The 19547-nt window shown below is 43.8% G+C and overlaps 1 protein-coding gene and 1 long non-coding RNA gene across 2 annotated transcripts in view; one reads left to right on the top strand and one right to left on the bottom strand.

Annotated features, from left to right (window-relative positions):
• Positions 1-19547, top strand: part of LOC310645094 — a 296214-nt gene that overhangs the window by 115133 nt on the left and 161534 nt on the right. The gene's annotated exons all lie outside the window — the stretch shown is intronic.
• The window catches only part of LONP2 (lon peptidase 2, peroxisomal), a 51016-nt gene that overhangs the window by 1196 nt on the left and 30273 nt on the right, over positions 1-19547 (bottom strand). The window contains exons 12-15 of the mRNA XM_083370633.1: positions 17408-17550; positions 12442-12649; positions 10492-10682; positions 6662-6957 (exon numbers count right to left, since the gene is read on the bottom strand). Of these exons, the coding sequence (XP_083226759.1) occupies positions 6736-6957; positions 10492-10682; positions 12442-12649; positions 17408-17550 (764 nt within the window). The 3' untranslated portion in view covers positions 6662-6735. The remainder of the gene's footprint in view (positions 1-6661; positions 6958-10491; positions 10683-12441; positions 12650-17407; positions 17551-19547) is intronic.

Here is a 19547-nt window from a genome sequence, read left to right as displayed (position 1 = left end):
ATAAGCTGTTTGGTCTTTTTTAAAATTCTGTCATTAAAAGAATTTCTGGCAAACTGAAATCTGCTTAAGTGATGTTGGCTGTTTTGTTTGGGTTTTTGTTTTGGCAATACTGGAATAAAAGCAAACTAAAATGGAATTATTCCTTGCAGTTGCACCATTAATGCCAGGGGTCCTTGCAGCAGAATCATTTTGTGCCAAGGATCTTCCTCTAGCAGGCTATTCTCTGAATGCTGATCTGCCTAACTTCCTTTGAGGCATTTGTAAATGGGAATCAACATCCAGGAGAAATGTGAGGTGTGTTCTCTCATATATTTTGTATTTGTTCCTAGAAGCCATGCCTATTAGCACCTATCGCACCAATACATTGTTTTTAAAGTTATCCAAGGTGGGGGGAAAGATCAGACAACTAAAGTAATTGTCAATGGTTCTTTTAACAGCAAACAAGATTTTAGGCAAGAGGGAAGGAAACAAGGAGTGAATGGGAAAGTGCTGTTCACAGTAATCCTTGACTTACAACCATAATTGAGCCTGGCAGTTTGGTCGCAACTCAAGTCACCATGTGACTGGTCTCGATTTTACAACCATTTTTATAATGGTCGCTGTGGCCATTGAGCAAATCAAACGGTCGTAAGCCCAGCTCGTCCAACTGAACATATTTTTTTTGCCAGAAAATAGAAAAATGCAATCACGTCCCAGAGATACTGCAACTGGTTATAAATGTGAACCAGTTGCCAAGCACCCAAAATACAATCACGCGACTGTGGGGGGAGCTGCAGCAATCATTAACTTGGAGGATGGATTGTTAAGAAACTTTTTTCCAAGATAAGTCTTAACTCTGGTTGTTAAGTGACCAGCTATAAGTCAACAACTATCAGTATGAGCTTTAGGCTACTGGATAGAGATTAGCAAGGCATGTCGAGCCTCTAGTTTATTAGGAATGTCTGGATACACCTTGACATCATATAGTTAGGGAAAGTTTTTGTTTCTGGTTCATATCATGCCTTGGCTGCAAGGGATAGTATGAGCTCCAGGTGTGTTAATAAACAAGTTGCATAAATTGAGATCTGCTTAATGACATTTGACCGTAGTACTAGCCAGTTTTGACTTCAAAATAGGCAGCTGAGTTTTAAGGACCTATGCTTGCCATTAAGCCTTTTGTTTAAGGAGATGCAAGGCATGCACGAGTAAGATATGCTCAAATAAATGATCTTTATATATCATTTGACTTTGAATATTTCCCCTTTTTAATTCGCGAAACTGCATAAAGTAGAACAAAACTATCATATGCATTTTTAGATGCCCACTGAATGCTCTCCAAGGGTACATGCCTAGAGGAAAATTGTCAATTTTTTAAAGAAGTACTGCAGGGCCGGGATGATTTCACAAGCTTATTTCAGTCATTCTTTTGAGTCAGCAATTCTCTCAGGGCAGCAGTGAAAAGGCAGCTGGACGTGCGCCCAAACATTTAGCTGTTTTTTTTTGCAGATGATATTTACGAACCCACCTTGAGTTGTGCAGTACAGCTACAGCAACAATACTTAACAAAACTATTGAACTCTTCTGTTAGTCTTGACAAAGTATATCGATTATTATTCTGCCCTTTTGCACGTCTGTCTGTACTTCTCTATGGACTCTAGGTGTGAACTGCCAGAGATTACCATAAAAACTTGGTTCAAGAATGGAGTATGGAAGTATTACCATAGAGGTGTGTGAAGGTTATTGGAGACAAAGATGTAATGGGAGAAGTAGATTAATCCAGAAACTTCTAAAGGCTAGCCTTGTGCAGTCTTGTTGTCCTTGAAGGACCTGGATGCTTTTTATCTGTGTGGGAGTGAAATATTTCCTTCATTCTGAATTGGCTTATTCTAGGCAGTATGTCTAATAAAATTATGAGAGAAAGGAAATAGTTATTTACCATCGTGAACCCTCAACAGCAATTAACTGACCAGGTCTTGAAATACCAAATAAGTAGGAATGAGTTTGTGATGCTAGAGGGGAAAAAATAGTTGCAATTTTTCCAGCGGCTTGAGAGAAATAACTGCATGCATATTTTTTTTCAGAATTGTTTTGCAAATATCTTTTGAGGAAAAACCTCTATATGCAAATGTCTGATTGATAATCAATCCTGAGGGTTCTTGAACGTATGAAATTGGGAGGAGTTCCTTGGCAATAGGGTCTGTTCCACTTATTTGGCTTGTACGAGTGGTCCTCAATTTATAACAATCCGCTTAGTGACCGAAGTTGTAACGGCACTGGAAAAAGTGACTTAGGACCATTTTTCACACTTAACAACCATTGCGGCATCCCCAAGGTCATGTGGTCCAAATTCAGCCACTTGGCCTCTGACTCGTATTTATGACAGTTGCAGTGTCCCGGGGGGGGCACGTGATCCTCTTTTGCGACCTTCTGACAAAGTCAGTAAGGAAGCCAGATTCGCTTAAGAACCGTGTTGCTAACTTAACAGCTGCAGTGACTCACTGAACAACTGTTAACAAGAAAGGTCGTAAAACGAAGCAAAGTTCACTTAACAAGTGCCTCACTTGGCAACAGGAATTTTGGGCACAATTGTGATCAAAAGTCGGGGACTACCTGCATTTTAAGCAGCCTGAAAGCCGGAGGGGATATTGTGCGATAGGTGACCGATATGCGCCTTGGATCTTGGGGAAGCCTTGCTGGCTCTGCTGTCTTCTCGAGCTGGCAAAACGTGCTTTGAAGTTTTAACCCAATGATGTATTGGCAAAGAAATGTTACTGTAGAGTTGGGAGTCGCTTCCTTTCACAAGCAAAATGTTATGGAAAGATAAGTTGCTGAGCTTCCCATCCAGCACAGCCCAGGATGTATTTGCAGGATTTTTCTCAGATGTCATCGGACTGGTTGGGAGGAGGACAAAAGGTTGCATTCTTTAGCTGTGACACTGGGAGGGTATAAATTCCCACAAGATTTGCACCGCAGGATTGAAGGGAGGAGGAAATCTGTTGTAGATCAGGCCACTGCTGAGCCGGGAAGATCTACTCTAAACAAATACCGGTAAAGTAGGATTTAAGAATGATATCAGAAAAGGCAGGAGACAGTGTGGCGAGTGATATGTCCGAGAGATAAGCTACTGCTGTATTTGAGAAAATGTCTCTCCTCTAACATCTGATAAGAAGGAAATTTAAGACTATGGTAATCAATAGGAAGCTGTCCACCTCTAAATTAGGGGCTGTTTTAAAACAGCCTGGAATAATGCGGCTTGCGCAGCAAAACCTGGGTCCTGAAGTTCTTTCCCAAAAGGAAACTCCAGCAAAATGGGCTATTTCTGCATTTTAAAGCGGCTTCCTGAAAATGAGGTCCATCCGGTCTTCCCCCAAGTTAACCTACCTTTTTCACAAGCTGCTCCCCTCTCATGCTAACCTTTTCATGACTTTTCAATATAAAAAAAAAAGTGGCTGGCACTTCCAAAGCCTTCACTCTCCCAGTTGCAGTAAGTCTTTCTGCGGATAGCAAGCGCAAATGGCCACTGAGGAGAAAAAAGACGTTTCTGAAAACTTGAGAATGGGAACAGATGTGACTAGCAGACATGCAATGGGGTCACGCCAGAAAAGTGGAAAACAATGAGGAGGAGGAGGAGGAGGAGGAAATTGTTTACTCAAGTCCTACAGCTATCAAGGAGGAACAGTCACTGGTGGTTGAGGCTTAACACATCTATTTTAATAAGGGAAGAATCTATTCTGAAATTGCAGCCTGCTGTATTGTCCGTGACTGTTGCCTGTTTGAGGGGTGGGGTGGGGGGATGGGGGTGGGAATCAGCAAAACAGATGATAGCTTCCAGTTCCAAAATCTCTCCTACCTTCTATCGTTTGGAGCAATGTTTCCCAACCTTGACCATTTTAAGATGTGTGGACTCCCAGAATGCTACAGCCAGCTGGGAATTAAAAGTCCACGACACCTTAACATGGCCTAAGTTGGTCTCAGAGCAGTTCTCAAAGCTGCAACATTCACAAAAAAGGAGAAACCTGTTTTGATTGGAATAGAAAACGGTAAAGAACTTAAGTGTCATGAGCTATAGATTATACGGTAATTTGGAGATGACTTCGTCGCTAGGCTACAACAAAGTCTTCATTTAGGCCTACGTGCTACATCCTAATCTTGCTCAAATCCAGGGCGTCTCAAAGATGGCTTTTTCAAAAGGCAACTGGATTTTCTGACTGAACTGAAGAAGCTTCTTGGATGAGAAGCGAAACGTCTTCAAGGGAAAAAAAACGAAGTCCAGTTGCCTTTTGAAAAAGCACCCTTGGGACAACCCTGGCCTGGAGGACTGAGAATCGCCACAAGACACTCGTATCCCAAAGTCTTTGTTTCCATGTAAGTGCTGTGGACTTTGGCTGGTTCTTCATGAATCCTCAAATTCATTTCAAATAGAACTTCTGCCTTCAAAACCTCTAAAAAACACTTAAGGCAGTTGGCTTCTTTTGGGTGCAAAGCTTTTGGACCATTTTTGTTTTGGAGAGTGGGTGAAAAATGAATAGCAGCTGGGTTCTCTCAATGCCTCTTGTTTTGCAAGCCAGCACATTTTTCTGTAGGTTTTGATATATTGACAAAATAAAGGGTGTGCCAAATGGTACACACACACACACACACACACACACACACTGGCCCAACCGGTACCACTTGAATCTGGCACTGATCAAGTAACCAAATGAGATGAAGAGGCAAGGATACTGGGAGGCTGTCTGTGACCAGAATAGACTTGCAGGGCTAGCATGGGTCCCGAACAGCTGAAAGAGCAATAAATAAAATGCAGTGGAAAAATGATCCAGCAGTTAAAGCAGATTGCTTGTAGGGCATGTTAGAAGAATACATATAATTCTACACTAATTCTGGTGATACACACAGTGATATAATTAACGGTAGTGCTGTTTCTGTTTCTACTTGCTTTATTTGAACGGTGACCTACAGCCTTGTAAGATTGTAAAGTTGCTCAGATTTGCAGCCGGGAAAAAATTTAGTGGGTTGGGATAAGATCTGATTTAAACTAATTACAAAGAACTCTGTGCACAGTGCCGGTTGCTGAGTTGTGTTCATCTGATTAGTACCTCACGGAGGAGGCCCAGTGAGTGTGCCCCCGCCCCCCGAGATGGAACTTAATAGCGTGTAATAGCATAATATAATTTATTAACCTATTTTGTACTACTAGGTTTTGGCTAGGTTCCCTACGTGTATTAAAGCATCCTAAAAACGGATCTAAATCTTGCAAAAGTATACTGATGAATGTATCCTCAGAAAGTGTGCCCTACAAATATGACAATGTGCCATTGAGCCAATGTCAACTTTCAGCAGCTATCTATATAGATTTTCTCCACAAAAACAAAACAAACAACAAAAAAACGATTAAACAAAATGAGGCCGAAATCAAATGTTCACATTGGAAGAGGGCACTTGCTCATAAGATTCAACGATACGTTTGCTGGTGCATTACAAAGAAGAGTTTTCTCTGTGTCACATTTTACAGAACTGCTGCTCGTTCGGGAAAAAGACCTGTTTTCACCGATGCCTGTTGTCAATCAACCAGCGTTTCAAGGCAGTTTACCGTTATCTGCGCCGAGAAGGCTAAAAACATCTAAGGAGCTAAATATTCCGTAGCTCTGTGCACTGTCATGGAATGTGTGGCTGGACTCCCGAGGGAATCTTTCCAACAAGCACGGAAAGGAAGTTTATTTATTTATTTATTTTAATTCCATTTTATATCCCGCCCTTCTCCGAAGACTCAGGGCGGCTTACAAACTTAGCAGTTGTTTCTTGCAAATCTGTAACGCGCCTGAACTTCGGTAAATAAACCACGGTCTACGCTGACAAAAATTAAACTTTCAACAAAGCATTAAATAGCAGCGTTTCCCTGAAAGAAACCAGCGGCTTCTTTGCTCACCCACAATTATTAATTTTCACGAGTTTAGAAGCAGCAGCTGTGGCAGGAACTAAGAAACTCCATTCAGACATCATTGCAAAGAATTTAATGCCACTGTCTAATCCGGGATGTTTGGCATTGGCCGGTCAGTTTTTGCACATTTAGACTTTCTTGAGTATATTTTCCCTGCATTGGCACTATAGCTGGAGGGAGGGAGGCCTTTGCAGTGCTTCTTCCTTTAGAGCAGGGGTAGGCAACCTCGGCTCTTTTATGATTCGTGGACTTCAATTATGCTATGCTGGCTCAGGAATTCTGGGAATTGAAGTCCACGAGTCATAAAAGAGCTGAGGTTGCCTACCGTTGCTTTAGAGGAAAGGAGAAAGCTCTGCCTGGCAACAACAGTAATTTGACTAGAACTCTGACGTTCCAGGAGAAAAAAAAGGAAAAAAATCTCTATATTCATTCACTGAATTTACGTGAACGGGGAAGGAAAAAAAAAAAGCTTTCACGAAGGCTGATGTGCTTAGCTACTTAGCTATTCTGTCCATGTGTAAATCTATCTCTTAATAGCATTGGGAAATAATCATCATGAAGAGTTTTTTTAAGCATCCAGATCTATCTCTGCAGAATTATCCCCACTAATGCAGCGTGGGGCCAATCGGAAGCAGCAGCAGGAGTTGTCACTGTTCCCTTAAAAATAATCCTTTCCTTCTGAAACAACAACAAGAACAAATAAACCCTAATGTCAGGTACTCTGCTATTGCTCCCTTAACTCACACTTGCGTTTACAGGCTGCTAGGTTAATGCTAGGTTTATATTCCGATCTGTTGGTCAACTTCATCCCCACTTGCTTAGAGTTTGCTATTCAAGTGATCAAGCCCGGCCTTGGTGGAAAATCCCCCCTCAAAAGCGGCGTTGAGGACATCATCCAGGGTGCTGGCCATCACAAAATTGAGATCCTGCCGTACGTTGGCTGGGATTTCTTCAAGGTCCTTTTCGTTCCTTTGAGGAATGATGACTCTCTTCAGGCCAGCTCTGTGCACAGCTAGGACTTTGTCTTTTATTCCGCCGACCTATGAAGAGCACAAAATAGGGAGAATCAGAACGAGAGAGAGAGAGAGAGAGAAAGAAAGAAAAAGAAAGAAAGAAAGAAAGAAAGAAAGAAAGAAAGAAAGAAAGAAAGAGAAAGAAAGAAAGAAAGAAAGAAAGAAAGAAAGAAAGAAAGAAAGAAAGAAAGAAAGAAAGAAAGAAAGAAAGAAAGAAAGAAAGAACGGAGGCCTTTCCAGCAAGGAAGGAGCCATTTGGGTACCTGTGTCAGGAGGAGGCACATTGTGTTCCCAATCTGGGTCATTCTTGCGTGTTAACTGAATTATAAACTAGGTTCGGGACAGCAGCTGCAACCTTATTCTAGCTCAAAAGAAAAAGCACAACAGCCTCCTACTGGGTGGCATGATGGGAACCCAACAGGGATGGGGGGGGGGGTGTCCCTGAAATCCAAGAACCTTTGATAAACGGAGTTTATGGGAGGAAAGTTAGGACGCATAACAAAGGAACTCGGGCAACTCTTGTGTTTCCGTAGGAAGCTACGGATATAAATACAACAGGCAAATCCTTTGGGTGCCCTTTTGTCTTGCACATCCTAGTTAATGGGGAGGGGGGCTCAGTTTCCACTCTTCTGAGTTTGGGCCAACAGTTGGGTCTGTTAGCAAACTCTTTTGATCAGACTGTGTAAGAACTAACTCTTGCAAGAAGATGCTACTTTGTTTGGGATGTGTGTGTGTGTGTATGTGTGTGTGTATTTATTTATTTATTTATTTATTTATTTATTTATTTATTTTTTATTTATTTATTTGATTTGATTTGATTTGATTTGATTTGTATACTGCCCTTCTCCCGAAGGACTCAGGGCGGTGAACAGGGACATAAATATCAAAATGTCCAAATACAGAAATTGAAAACAAATTAAACCCTAGTGCCCAAATGCAGAAGATAAATTACATTTAAACAATAATTAAAACAAAAACCCATCAGACCAGGCCGGATTGTTTATGTATATGCATATGCATATGTATATGTATATGTATATGTATATGTATATGTATATGTATATGTATATGTATATGTATATGTATATATAAAGAACATGCTGGCCAGGGAATTCTGGGAGCTGATGTCAGCATTATCAAGGTTCAGAAACGCTGCTCTAGAGTAATGTCAGGAAGCGCTTCACTTATTCATATATATTTAGCCACTTACCTCACACAAAGTGACAGAAAACCGAAACATTTCCAGAAACACACATCAACCTATGAAATAACTGAAAGAGCCTATTTCAAATCGTAAATGGGCTTAGCTGATGGGAGAGAGAGAATTTTAGCGCGTGCCAATGCTGAAGAATATAATTCTGCTCACTCAGGGAAATCTTCCATCCTAAGGAACGATTTCTTTGAGAAATGCCAGGATTTGAAACACCTCACTTATTTGAGAAAACTTTCCATCCTGAGATGGGCATGCCAGTTAATTACAAGAAACCACCTCTTTGGTGTGGTTCATTAAGGACCTGGGAAGATGCTACAGACCACATCCAGATCTTTCTAAGGCAAGCTAATTTTCTAATAAACCCTCCAGTACTGCCTGCACAGGTTTCTTTATCCTTTTAAACAGCGAGGCCAGGAATTGAGCGTGAGGTTTTTGGAATGCAAAGCACAGCCCCTAACCCTGGACTGTAGTCCTTTTGCGCGGGACCATTTCAAAGTAGTAGATTAGAGGGAAGGTTAAAACGAAGGCCGTTTTGCTTCGATAATAAAGGCTCTGGTAAGAAGTATTAATTTCAGAGAGGCAGAAACCGTCAGCAAGCAAGTTAAGCCAGTAGACGCCACCACCTTTAGCTTTGCAAACACATTTCACGGTATTCAGTTACTGTGCTAAGCCATGTCTGAATGAATCACAATTGACTTCAGTTGATGGGGCAAGGAAAGCCCAAACTAACAAGCTTATGCCTTAATATGCTAAGTAAAGCTGGTTATGAAATGGCCCATTACTGGTTGGGAGCTGGTTGGCTACCTTCAGTTTTATCAGTTGTTCAGGGGGATGGCTAAATTTGGTTGATAGGTAGGTTATATGTAAAGGTAAAGGTAAAGGTTCCCCCGCACATGCGTGCTAGTCGTTTCCGATTCTAGGGGCCGGTGCTCATCTCCGTTTCAAAGTCGAAGAGCCAGCGCTTGTCCAAGGACGTCTCCATGGTCATGTGGCCGGCATGACTAGACACCAAAGGCGCACGGAGCGCTGTTAGCTTCCCACCATGGTGGTCCCTATTTTTCTACTTGCATTTTTATGTGCTTTCGAACTGCTAGGTAGGCAGGAGCTGGGACGAGTAACAGGCGCTCACTCTGTTACGCGGCACTCGGGATTTGACCCGCCAAACTGCCGACCTTCTGATCGACAAGCTCAGCGTCCTAACCCACTGAGCCACCGCGTCCCTTAGGTTATATATACATATATACATATACATACACACACACATACATATATGTGTGTGTACGTATATGTATACCTATATATATGTAGAGATATGGGGGTATATGTATGTGTGTGCACGTGTGTGTATATATATACATATACATATACATACACATACACACACACACACACACACACACACACACACACACATATATATATATATATATGAGAAAGAGAGAGGGGGAGAGAGGGGGGGAGCTACATAGACAGACAGACAGACATAGATGATATAGATAGATAGATAGATAGATAGATAGATAGATAGATAGATAGATAGATAAGATAGATAAGATAGATATAGACAGACAGACAGATAGATATAGACAGACAGACAGATAGATATAGACAGACAGACAGATCTAAGAGGGAAACAGGAAAGAAGCAATTATCTGCCTGTTTCTAAGCAGGTCTTTCTCTGCAGCAAGTTATTGGCTGCCTAGCTGTAATCCATACTCATGCCAAGCGTTCTCTCTCTAGATAAAGATACAAACCATATGCCACACATTTCTAAAAAAAAAAACCTTGATATTTTTCCATCGCCCGTTCCAGGTTTGTGATAAAAACACCACACATTCTCATTCTGAAAGGAGGTCCATTTTAATTAAGAAAATCTAGATGTTTATCCGTACCGCCATTATTTTCAGCCCCAATGCATCTGATGAATTAGAAGACTGCTGGGGTCATCAAGATGGGAACAGAGAAAGGAATTCCTTCCTTAACAGGCCCCTGACCTTAAAAGCGACAATGTCACCAGAGCGTCCAGTTAACCATCATCTGACAACTTTAACCCTGCAGTTGCAAGTAACCGCCCTGATCTGCTCTTCTCCCATCTTGCAATTGCCATCAGGTTTACTCTTAACGCAAAGGAGCTGTACAAAATCTAGTCTGCAGGACGTGGTGGCCCAGCCCTGCAAAGCAGAGATCTAATAACAGAAGATTTCAGAAAACTGTCTAAGAAATAAACCTGGCCAGGGATAGGTTGTCTTAGAAATAAAGAAGGAAAAATGGGAGCCGATTCGGGAGTGGGGGGGGGGGGGGAGAGAGAGTAAAAGCTTTAACAATCACGATCTCTAAACAATACTTACTGGAAGAACAAGTCCTCTTAGTGTAATTTCCCCAGTCATGGCTACATCTGAACGCACCAGCCGCCCACTGAAGAGAGAGGCAAGGCAGGTTACTATGGTAACGCCTGCAGATGGTCCATCTTTTGTGACAGCTCCAGCTGGGAAGTGCAGATGGATGTCTGTGTTGTCAAGGAGATCAAAACTTCCAGAAGCTTTCAGGAAGAGAAAGGAAGGATTTGCAGATTGGTGCTAGGCCGGTCTTTGTTCTAAAAATAAATTTTAAAAAACCACCCCGGGGCGCTGGAAGACTTGAATTCCTAACATGTTTCCATTTGGGAAGAAATCCGTATTTGAAAGCAGGAGGAGTGCCGGGGAAGGGAGGCGTGGGGTGTGTGTGTGAAAAACACCTGCATCAATATAGACTTTTAGCCTTTAGAAAAGGGGGGGGGGAAGATATCCTGCCCTAGATGAAGATTAGATTACATTAATGGCAGAAGGAAGCTTGTCTGCTGTGAGGATGCACGCTAATGAACCCTAACTCAAAACAAAGAAGATATTTTTTTAATCCTTCAAAGAGACCAAAAAAATTATTTATTTATTAAACCTATTCACCACCTACATTGCTGTCACGTGACTCTGGCTTACAATCAGATAAAGCTATTGTATAAAACTTAAAAAGAGCAAGCAATGAAGCACTAATTACATCAAAATTAACCACGGCAATAGTAATAGCACTGAAGACTTATATACCGCTTCCCAGGGCTTTACAGCCCTCGCTAAGCGGTTTACAGAGTCAGCCTATTTGCCCCCAGCAATCTGGATCCTCATTTTATCGACCTCGGAAGGATGCAAGACCGAGTCAACCGTGAGCCCGTCAGGATCGAACTCTTGGCAGTGGACAGGGTCAGACTGCAATATTGCATTCTAACCCCTGCGCCACCACAGCAAGAAATTAATATTATTAAACCTATCTGCCACCAATCTTGCCATAAAGGTAAAGGTAAAGGTTCCCCCGCACAAGCGTGCTAGTCGTTTCCAACTCTAGGGGCCGGTGCTCATCTCTGTTTCAAAGCTGAAGAGCCAGCGCTTGTCCGAGGACGACTCCGTGGTCATGTGGCTGGCATGACTAGACGCCAAAGGCGCACGGAATGCTGTTACCTTCCCAACGTAGTGGTCCCTATTTTTCTACTTGCATTTTTACGTGCTTTCGAACTGCTAGGTTGGCAGAAGCTGGGATGAGTAACAGGCACTCACTCTGTTAGGTGGCACTTGAGATTCAACCCGCCAAACTGCTGACCTTCTGATCGACAAGCTCAGCGTCCTAACCCACTGAGCCACTGCGTCCCTTAACCTTGCCATAAGGCTACTCTAAGAGCTTACAACAAGCTTATGGGGGGTATCTTAGAAATAGCTAAGATAGAGGAGGGGGTATATAATAGAGTGGAGGTGAGGTCTTCTAATTAATCCAAGAACCACTTAAGATGATGTGTCCCTATCCAGGCTCCAGGCCGACTGGCACAGCCAGTTTTTAAGATCTTTACAGGAAGGCCAAGAGGGTGGGATATGGCTATTCCAGAGGATGGGCATCACGGCAGAAAAGGCTCTTCTTCTGGACCCTACCTGCCCAAATTCCTTGGCCGAGGGATATGCCACTTCTGCCAGTGTGAGTGGGGCAAGCCTATCCCATTGGGGGTGAGACAGTTCCTCAGGTAGCCTGCTTCTTTGCTGCTCAATCTTTCCAGTCATATTATATTTTATATGTTCTACTCGTTGTGATTTAAGTAATCAGAAGATTACTCCGCCTTTGCTAGTCAGTACGTTGATGTTAACCGAACGCACATGCTTTGCCCACGTCAGCCACAACTTCCTCCCACCATTGTTGATGTTGCATCCCAAGCAAAGAAGTGTGATTGTTGAATGACTGGTCTACGGATCAACCGCGAGACCTGGGTTGGCCTCGGCCTTCTGTACCGTTGGTCAGCTGGTATCTCTTTGCGTTGCTCCGCAGCCAGCTGATGGCAAGGTGGGCCGATTCCTTCATGACGTCCCCCAACTGTCCGGTCAAGGTCAACTGGCCTTCCCCATCCATCCGACTGGCTTCCACAAACATGATCTCTCCGCCTAAGGGCGTCCAAGCCAAGCCAATGGCTACGCCTGGTTGATTCAGCCGCTCCGACACCTGGAAGCAAAGAGAGGCAAAAGACGTTCACAAGTCATCCTTCATCTGATCTGCACCTGGAGTTAAGCTTGGAAGGAATTCTTGGGTACAGAAGTGGCCAAAATTTGAAATGCTAAGCTATTTGCTTTGCCATACTCGTAACAAAATACAGCAGTCTTCCAGGCTAGGTAGAATTACACCTCACTTGTTCTTAATAGTGACCATTCGAAGGCACAACAGCACTGAGTTATGACTGTTTTTCACATTTACGACCGTTGCAGCATCCCCAGTCACGTGATCGAAACTCAGCTGCTTGGCAACTGACTCATATTTAAGACGGCTGCAGTGTCCCAGGGTGACATGATCCCCCTTTGCAGCCTTCTGTCGAGCAAAACCAATGGGGGAGCCAGATTAACTTAACAACAGGGTCGCTAACGTAACAACCGCGGCGATTCGCTTAAGAACTCTGGCGAGAAAAGGTCATAGAGTGGGGCAAAATTCACTTAACAAGAGTCTCAACTTAGTAAAGGAAACTGTCATAAGTGTCTACCTGCGGTTTGAATATAATTCATGCCGGTTTTAAACTTGAAAGCGCTGTGCAATTTGGGATATAGACTATAAAAGACAGCTCACCCCACTCCATCTAATCCAACTGCAGCCGTATTTGAAGGTCCCTCTCCAGATGCTGCCACCTCATTTTGCTATGAAGATAGCAATTAAAAAGGACCTTTTCAATTGTAGCTCTTTAATTAGGGTCAAATCTAATTACAGTGTGGATGTAAGCTTGCCAGGGAATCTCAAGGCTGTAGTAATGGAAGAGAGAAGACGACGACAACGCCAGCCCTGGCCCTCGTCTCCACATGGACGTATCCCTATAATTGCCAGAAGTTACGCTCAGCTTAACTCTTTTATCTTTTAATATGCCTAATATATCACTGGTTCAAATTCTGCCACCTTTACAAATCCACTCCCCTCCCCCCCAAGCTTTTATTTCAGAATTCGACTTGACATATTCAGATTGCACGGCTCCTTTCCTTTCCCTACGTGAGGAGAGTTTGATTCCGAAGTGTCCGGTTCTTTTGCAGGAGCTGCACAGAGCACCGGCATTTCCAAGGTTACGGGGGTCTAAGGCAGAGGCCCCCAACCTTTTGGGCACCAGGGACCGGTTCCGTGGAGAGAGGTTTTTCCGCGGCCCGGAGGGGTGTGTGGTTTTGTGTGCTGCCTGCATCTCGTGGATGGGGCTTTGCTTGTTTGCGCGGCCCGGTTGCTGGCATGCCGCAGCCCGGTACCGGTCCATGGACTGGGGGATTCGGGATTCCTGGTCTAAGGTATTCATTTTTCAAATATCTCATCTGGGGGGGGGGAAGGTACTTCCCCTTTCAGAAGGCTAATTGGTTCAATTACTTCAGGTGTTCGCTTTCTTGAGCCGCTTCCTTGAGCCAAGCGCTGACAGGCAAACTGCCCTGGCGGGGTGTAGATTTCCAGCTAGTTATTGATGGCGATGGAGAGGTCAGAGGTGAAAGCTCTCCCAGCCAAGAAAGGAGGAGGCGGAAAAAAAAAGAGAAACAACGAGAGGCCCACTGCAAACTGCAGGAAAGACAAACAGATGGAAGCAAGGAGGAATGTTTCCCATCGAGTCCCAAAAAGAAAAACCGTGGCAGTTAAGCCAGGCCAAAGAAGCGGCTCCAGCACACGTTTTATTTGAGGCTGCTACTGGCCAACGGCCAAGTCAGATGACGTCCGCCTGGATCTGCTTTTAACTCTGCGCTGGTCTATATATATTTCTTGACGATTTAATTGGTGGTTCCAAAGCCCCGGGACCCCTTTAGCCAAAGACCTATACCTTCATGGCGCTATGACAGGTAGTCCTCAACTTACAACATTTATTTAGTGACCATCCAAAGTTACAATAGCACTACAAAAAGTGACTTGGGACCGTTTTTTCACACTGACGACCGTCGCAGCGTCGTCACACGATCAAAATTCAGACTCTTGGCAACTGATTCGTGCTTACGACGGTTGCAGTGTCCTGGGGTCACGTGATTCCCCCTTTGAGACATTCTGACAAGCAAAGTCAACGTGGAAGCCGGGTTCAGTTAAAAACCGTGCTTAACAAGTGCAGTGATTCACTTAACAACTGGGGAAAGAAAAGTTTTAAAGTGGTGGTGAGGGGGGGGGGCAAAACTCACTGAACAGATGTCTCGCTTGGCGACAGAAATTTTGGGCTGAATTGCGGTTGAAATTCGAGGACTACCGGTCTTACGAATCATACATCGGGATTGCAGTTTTCAACGGGCAGCTTTCAGATGTGACCTGAATTGCTTTTACTTCCAGTGCAATCAGGATGCAGTTTTTATTTTCTGACTTTTGTGAGCTTATTGTTGGTGAGGAACGTTTGTCCTTGTCAATTTTTGTGGACAAGATCATCTCGGTTCTAAAATTATCTCCGGAATAAAGGTAAGATCGGCTTCCTTTCGACATAAATCTCAGCACAGCAATTGCTGGCCAAGAACTTTTGAAATGACCCCCCCAACCCCCATGAAATTAGGGCTACAGACTCTCTACCTGGTCTATTCTCTAAGTCTAATTACACTGAATTCTTACAAATACTCAGAGGGGGGAAAAATGGCAGCCACAGCAAAGCCCCAATTGAGACGGAGGTGTGCGGCTTCTCCCAGGCTGTGGGGCATTCTTAATTTCTGAGCGATGGGGAGGACAGGTCAAATGTAATGGAGCGCACGTATTTAATGAAAGAATGAATATGAACTACAACCAGGCATTTAATTATTTCTTTGCACATTCAAAGCAACGATTTAGTAACTGCTGGAGATTTGGGGATTAGGCTGCACCTAAGGTTTTTTATGGTCCAAATGAAGCTGTCAAATTGCTAGGCTCTGCTTTAGCCTTGTAACTGAACATCAAACAAGAGAGATCTGCTGGATAAACTTTCTTTTTGTACCTAAAGGCAATATCGCCCCATTCCTACAATAGACCCAAACTGATAAGAAATAAAGTAGGAATTTTGGTCATGTTGCTACGCTATCATTTTAAGTAAGTAAACAAACATTTCGTTTTGGGCAATAGGTCGATATAATGTGGCTAATCATGAATCCTGCGGTAGCGTAAAAGGGAGAAAATATCCTCTCCAACTATTGCAGTCCTTGACTTACGACCATAACTGAACACAGAAGTATGGCCATAAATTGTGGTGGTCATTAAGTGGGTCACCAGGTGACCATGCCCAATTTTACAACCTGTTTTTGTGATCCTAGTGATAAACACTGTCAAAGATGAGAGCATGAATGATACTGCTGCATTTAAATGAAGGTACAGGATATAGTCAGATCCAAAACTGTAGAATGTGAAATGTAACAGAATAACAGACTTGGAAGGGACCTTGGAGGTCTTCTAGTCCAACCCCATGCACAAGCAGAAGACCCTATATGATTCCAGACAGGTGGCTGTCTGGTCTTTTCTTAAAAGCTTCCAGTGATGAAGTACCTACAACTTCTGGAGGCAAGCTGTTCCACTGATTAATTGCTCTCACTGTTGGGAAATTTTTCCTTAGTTCTAGGTTGCTTCTCTCCTTGGTTAGTTTCCATCCATTGCTTCTTGTCCTGCCTCCAGGCGCTTTGGAAAACAGGTTGACCGCCCACCCCTCTCTACTTTCTGGCAACCCCGGACATATTAGAAGACAGCTATCATGTCCCCCCTAGTCCTTCTTTTTACTAGACTGGTCATACCCAATTCCTGCAACCATTTTTCATATGCTTTAGCCTCCAGTCCCTTCATCAGCTTTGCTGCTCTTCTTTGCACCCTTTCCAGAGTCTCTACATCTTTTTTTTAATAATATGGCGACAGGAACTGGGTGCAGTATTCTTGTTATCAAGCTGTTGTGATTCAGGGTCAGCCTGTGGGTTCGGCACTTGGGTCGGACGATTCAGAGGAGGAGGAGGGGGGTGTTGGAGAGCTTGCTGAGAATAATATTGAGGCTCCGCAGAGCCCTCAGCCAGGCCCCTCCCACCTGGTCACGACGCAGACCCAGCTGTGTGAGCCTGACAGCGTGGATGAAGATGACCCACAGCTGGCCCTGTTCAAGGACGCCCGACGCAGGAGGCAGTCAAGCAGGAGTAAACAGAGGAAGGCAATGGGGCACCTCGGAAGGAGGCAGAAAGAAGCCACGCCTTGAACTGTTTAAAAGGGGAATGCGTGGGAGGGCTGGTTTGCTGAAGGCAACCGTTTGAATAGCTCCTGTTTCATGGTTCGTGTTTGCCCTCTTTGCTCTGTGTTTTTATGTTAATAAATTTGGCAGGCTTAGTTCCAGCCTCTTGCCTTCTTGTAAAAGGGGTTGCCCCTGCCTTTTCTGCAGGGCTGGTAGCAGGCTGGTACAGAACACAAGCATTCTACAAAAAGGCAGTGTCTGCAAATAAATGCATAAACCCAAAATAGAGGCCAGCCTTTTCCCCTCTCGGTGGAACGTCAAGACAAATGGCATCGCATCAACTAATGCCAGATCTTAAAAGTTCCTGCCAAGTGTGATTGTGAAGCTCTCCAATCAGACAAGCGCGCCTTTTCTTCGCCGCTTCTTTAAGCTGTTGGAATCGAGTGCGCTAATAGCTTTCAAGAGCTTCGGAGTCTTAAGGTGCCAATGAGGGGGAAGAGATCCACCTTTGCAAAGGCTCTCCTACCAATCCAAACAACAACGAAGTTGCACCAACCGTGAAGCCGACAAAGGAAAGCAAACCTCCCCAAGCCACAGAAGAAATGAAGAAGTCCTACCTCGTGTTCATACATAGGTGGGCCCAGGATGTCCTTCAAGGCATGGAAGTCAATCAAAATGGGCATTTCAGGGGGCAGAGCTAGGTCAGAGGCGTCGTGGACGGTTTCAGATTTTGGATCTTCTGTGATATGTTCTTTCCAGTCTGGAAGATAGGGTTGTTGTTGTTGTTGTTAATGAAAAGGCAAAAGAAAAGAAAAAGAAAAGAAAAAAAGACATTCTGATGGCAACTCCTAAAGAGAATGACCATATTCCACTGAAGAATGTACAGGTAATCTTCGACTTACAAGAGCTCATTTAGTGTCCGTTCAAAGGTTACAACTGCTCTGGAAAAAGTGGCATATGACAAGTTTTTCACACTGACGACCCTTGCAGCATCCCCAGGGTGACGTGATCAAAATTCAGATCAACTGGTTCACATTTGTGTGGTCCCCTTTGGTGACCTTCGGACAAGCAAAATCAAGGGGGAAGCCAGTTTCACTTAACCACGGTTCCCCTAACTTACCATGTACAAAAATTCAGTTAACAGCTGTGGCAAGAAAGGTCATAACGTGCGGCACTTAACAGATGTCTCACTTAACGACAGAAGTGTTGGACTCAGTTGTGGTGGTAAATGGAGGGCTACCTCTAATAAACCAAAATATGTCTAGTCCTTTGGGTCAGGCATGCAACCTGGACGGGCAAAGATGGTTTAAAACCCTGCAGAATCTAACCTTGACATAAAAAGTTATACTCTATGAAAAGGAATACACTTAGACCAGCTTTTGTTCCAGGCAGTTAAAGGTGGACTGGGCTTCAGATACCACATGAAGCCATGGTTTGTTGAAGAAGCCAGGGTTATGTCTTCCAATCAAGGCAAACTAGCTGCAGGTTCCTTGGCCAGTTTCTGATTTGTTCTCCCTCTCTGCAGAGACCTGCTTTCACTTTGCAATTTTCTAGACTGGATCAAGCCAGGAAGACATAAAAAAACTAACCACAAATAAACCCTGCAGCCCGTCTTCACACACTGGCCTAAACTACAGCACCAGTGGGTAAGTCAACAATAAACTCTGGTTTTAACCTGATTTATTGCCTGCGTATGCACTATTATTACTTCCCTGAGCCTTGTTTGCACATTATGATATTCACGGCCAAAAAACAGGGGGCCGAGCTTCAAACCCTAACCTTGGCCATAATACAATTTCCTTTTATTGTTTTTGGCCTAACGTGACGGCCAAATGGAGAGAAAATGTACTGTCCAATTCTGTTCTTGTTTAGTTCCAATAACTGAATTAATCCCTCGTGAAATAATTTTTGGATGGGTTGTGCCAGGTTGGGAATCTTTTATGGGTTAGGGTTCTCCAAACTTGGCAACCCTAAGATGTGTGGACTTCAACTCCCAGAATCCCCAGGCAGCCTTGATTTGTTGTTGTTAGTTGTGAAGTTGTGTCCGACCCATTGCGACCCCATGGACTACGTCCCTCCAGGCCTTCCTGTTCTCAGCCTTGATTAGTTTATGAGTAACTCAAGGTGGCCAACATCCCGAATACTCCTTCCTTCTCCTATTTTCCCCACAACAACAATCTTGTGAGGTGAGTTGGGCTGAGAGTAACTGTCCAAAGTCGCCCAGCCTGTTTCATACCTAAGGCAGGACTAGAACTCACCATCTCCTGGTGAATGGCCCAAAGTCAACATATCTGCTTTCATGCGTATGGAGGGACTAGAACTCACAGTCTCCTGATGATTGGCCCAGTCACCCACCCAGTTTTCACGCCTAAGGTGAGACTAGAACTCACCATCTCCTGGTGATTGGCCCAAGTCACCCAGTTGGCTTTCATATCTAAGGCAGGACTAGAACTCACCATCTCCTGATTTCTACCTTTGTGCCTTAACCTGGACCTACTGAAGGGTTCAGCAAACCTCTCTTATTTTTGCTGCCTACCCAACTGGAATTGAAGCAAGCTTCGACGAAACACAATCCATGGCTGGTAAGCTGATTCAGCTTGACGGTTGAAGTAGTGCATGTCTCCATGGCAAATTTGATGTTCAAGACAAATCTGATTCACTCCGGCATTGGCCAACTGCAGCCTGCAAGATTCTTCTTCTTCTTCTTCTTCTTCTTCTTCTTCTTCTTCTTCTTCTTCTTCTTCTTCTTCTTCTTCT

This window comes from Vipera ursinii, assembly GCF_947247035.1.
Source record: "Vipera ursinii genome assembly, chromosome: 10".
Taxonomy (NCBI): domain Eukaryota; kingdom Metazoa; phylum Chordata; class Lepidosauria; order Squamata; family Viperidae; genus Vipera; species Vipera ursinii.
Note: the sequence above shows the minus strand (reverse complement) of the source record. Positions and strands in the feature narration are given on the sequence as shown.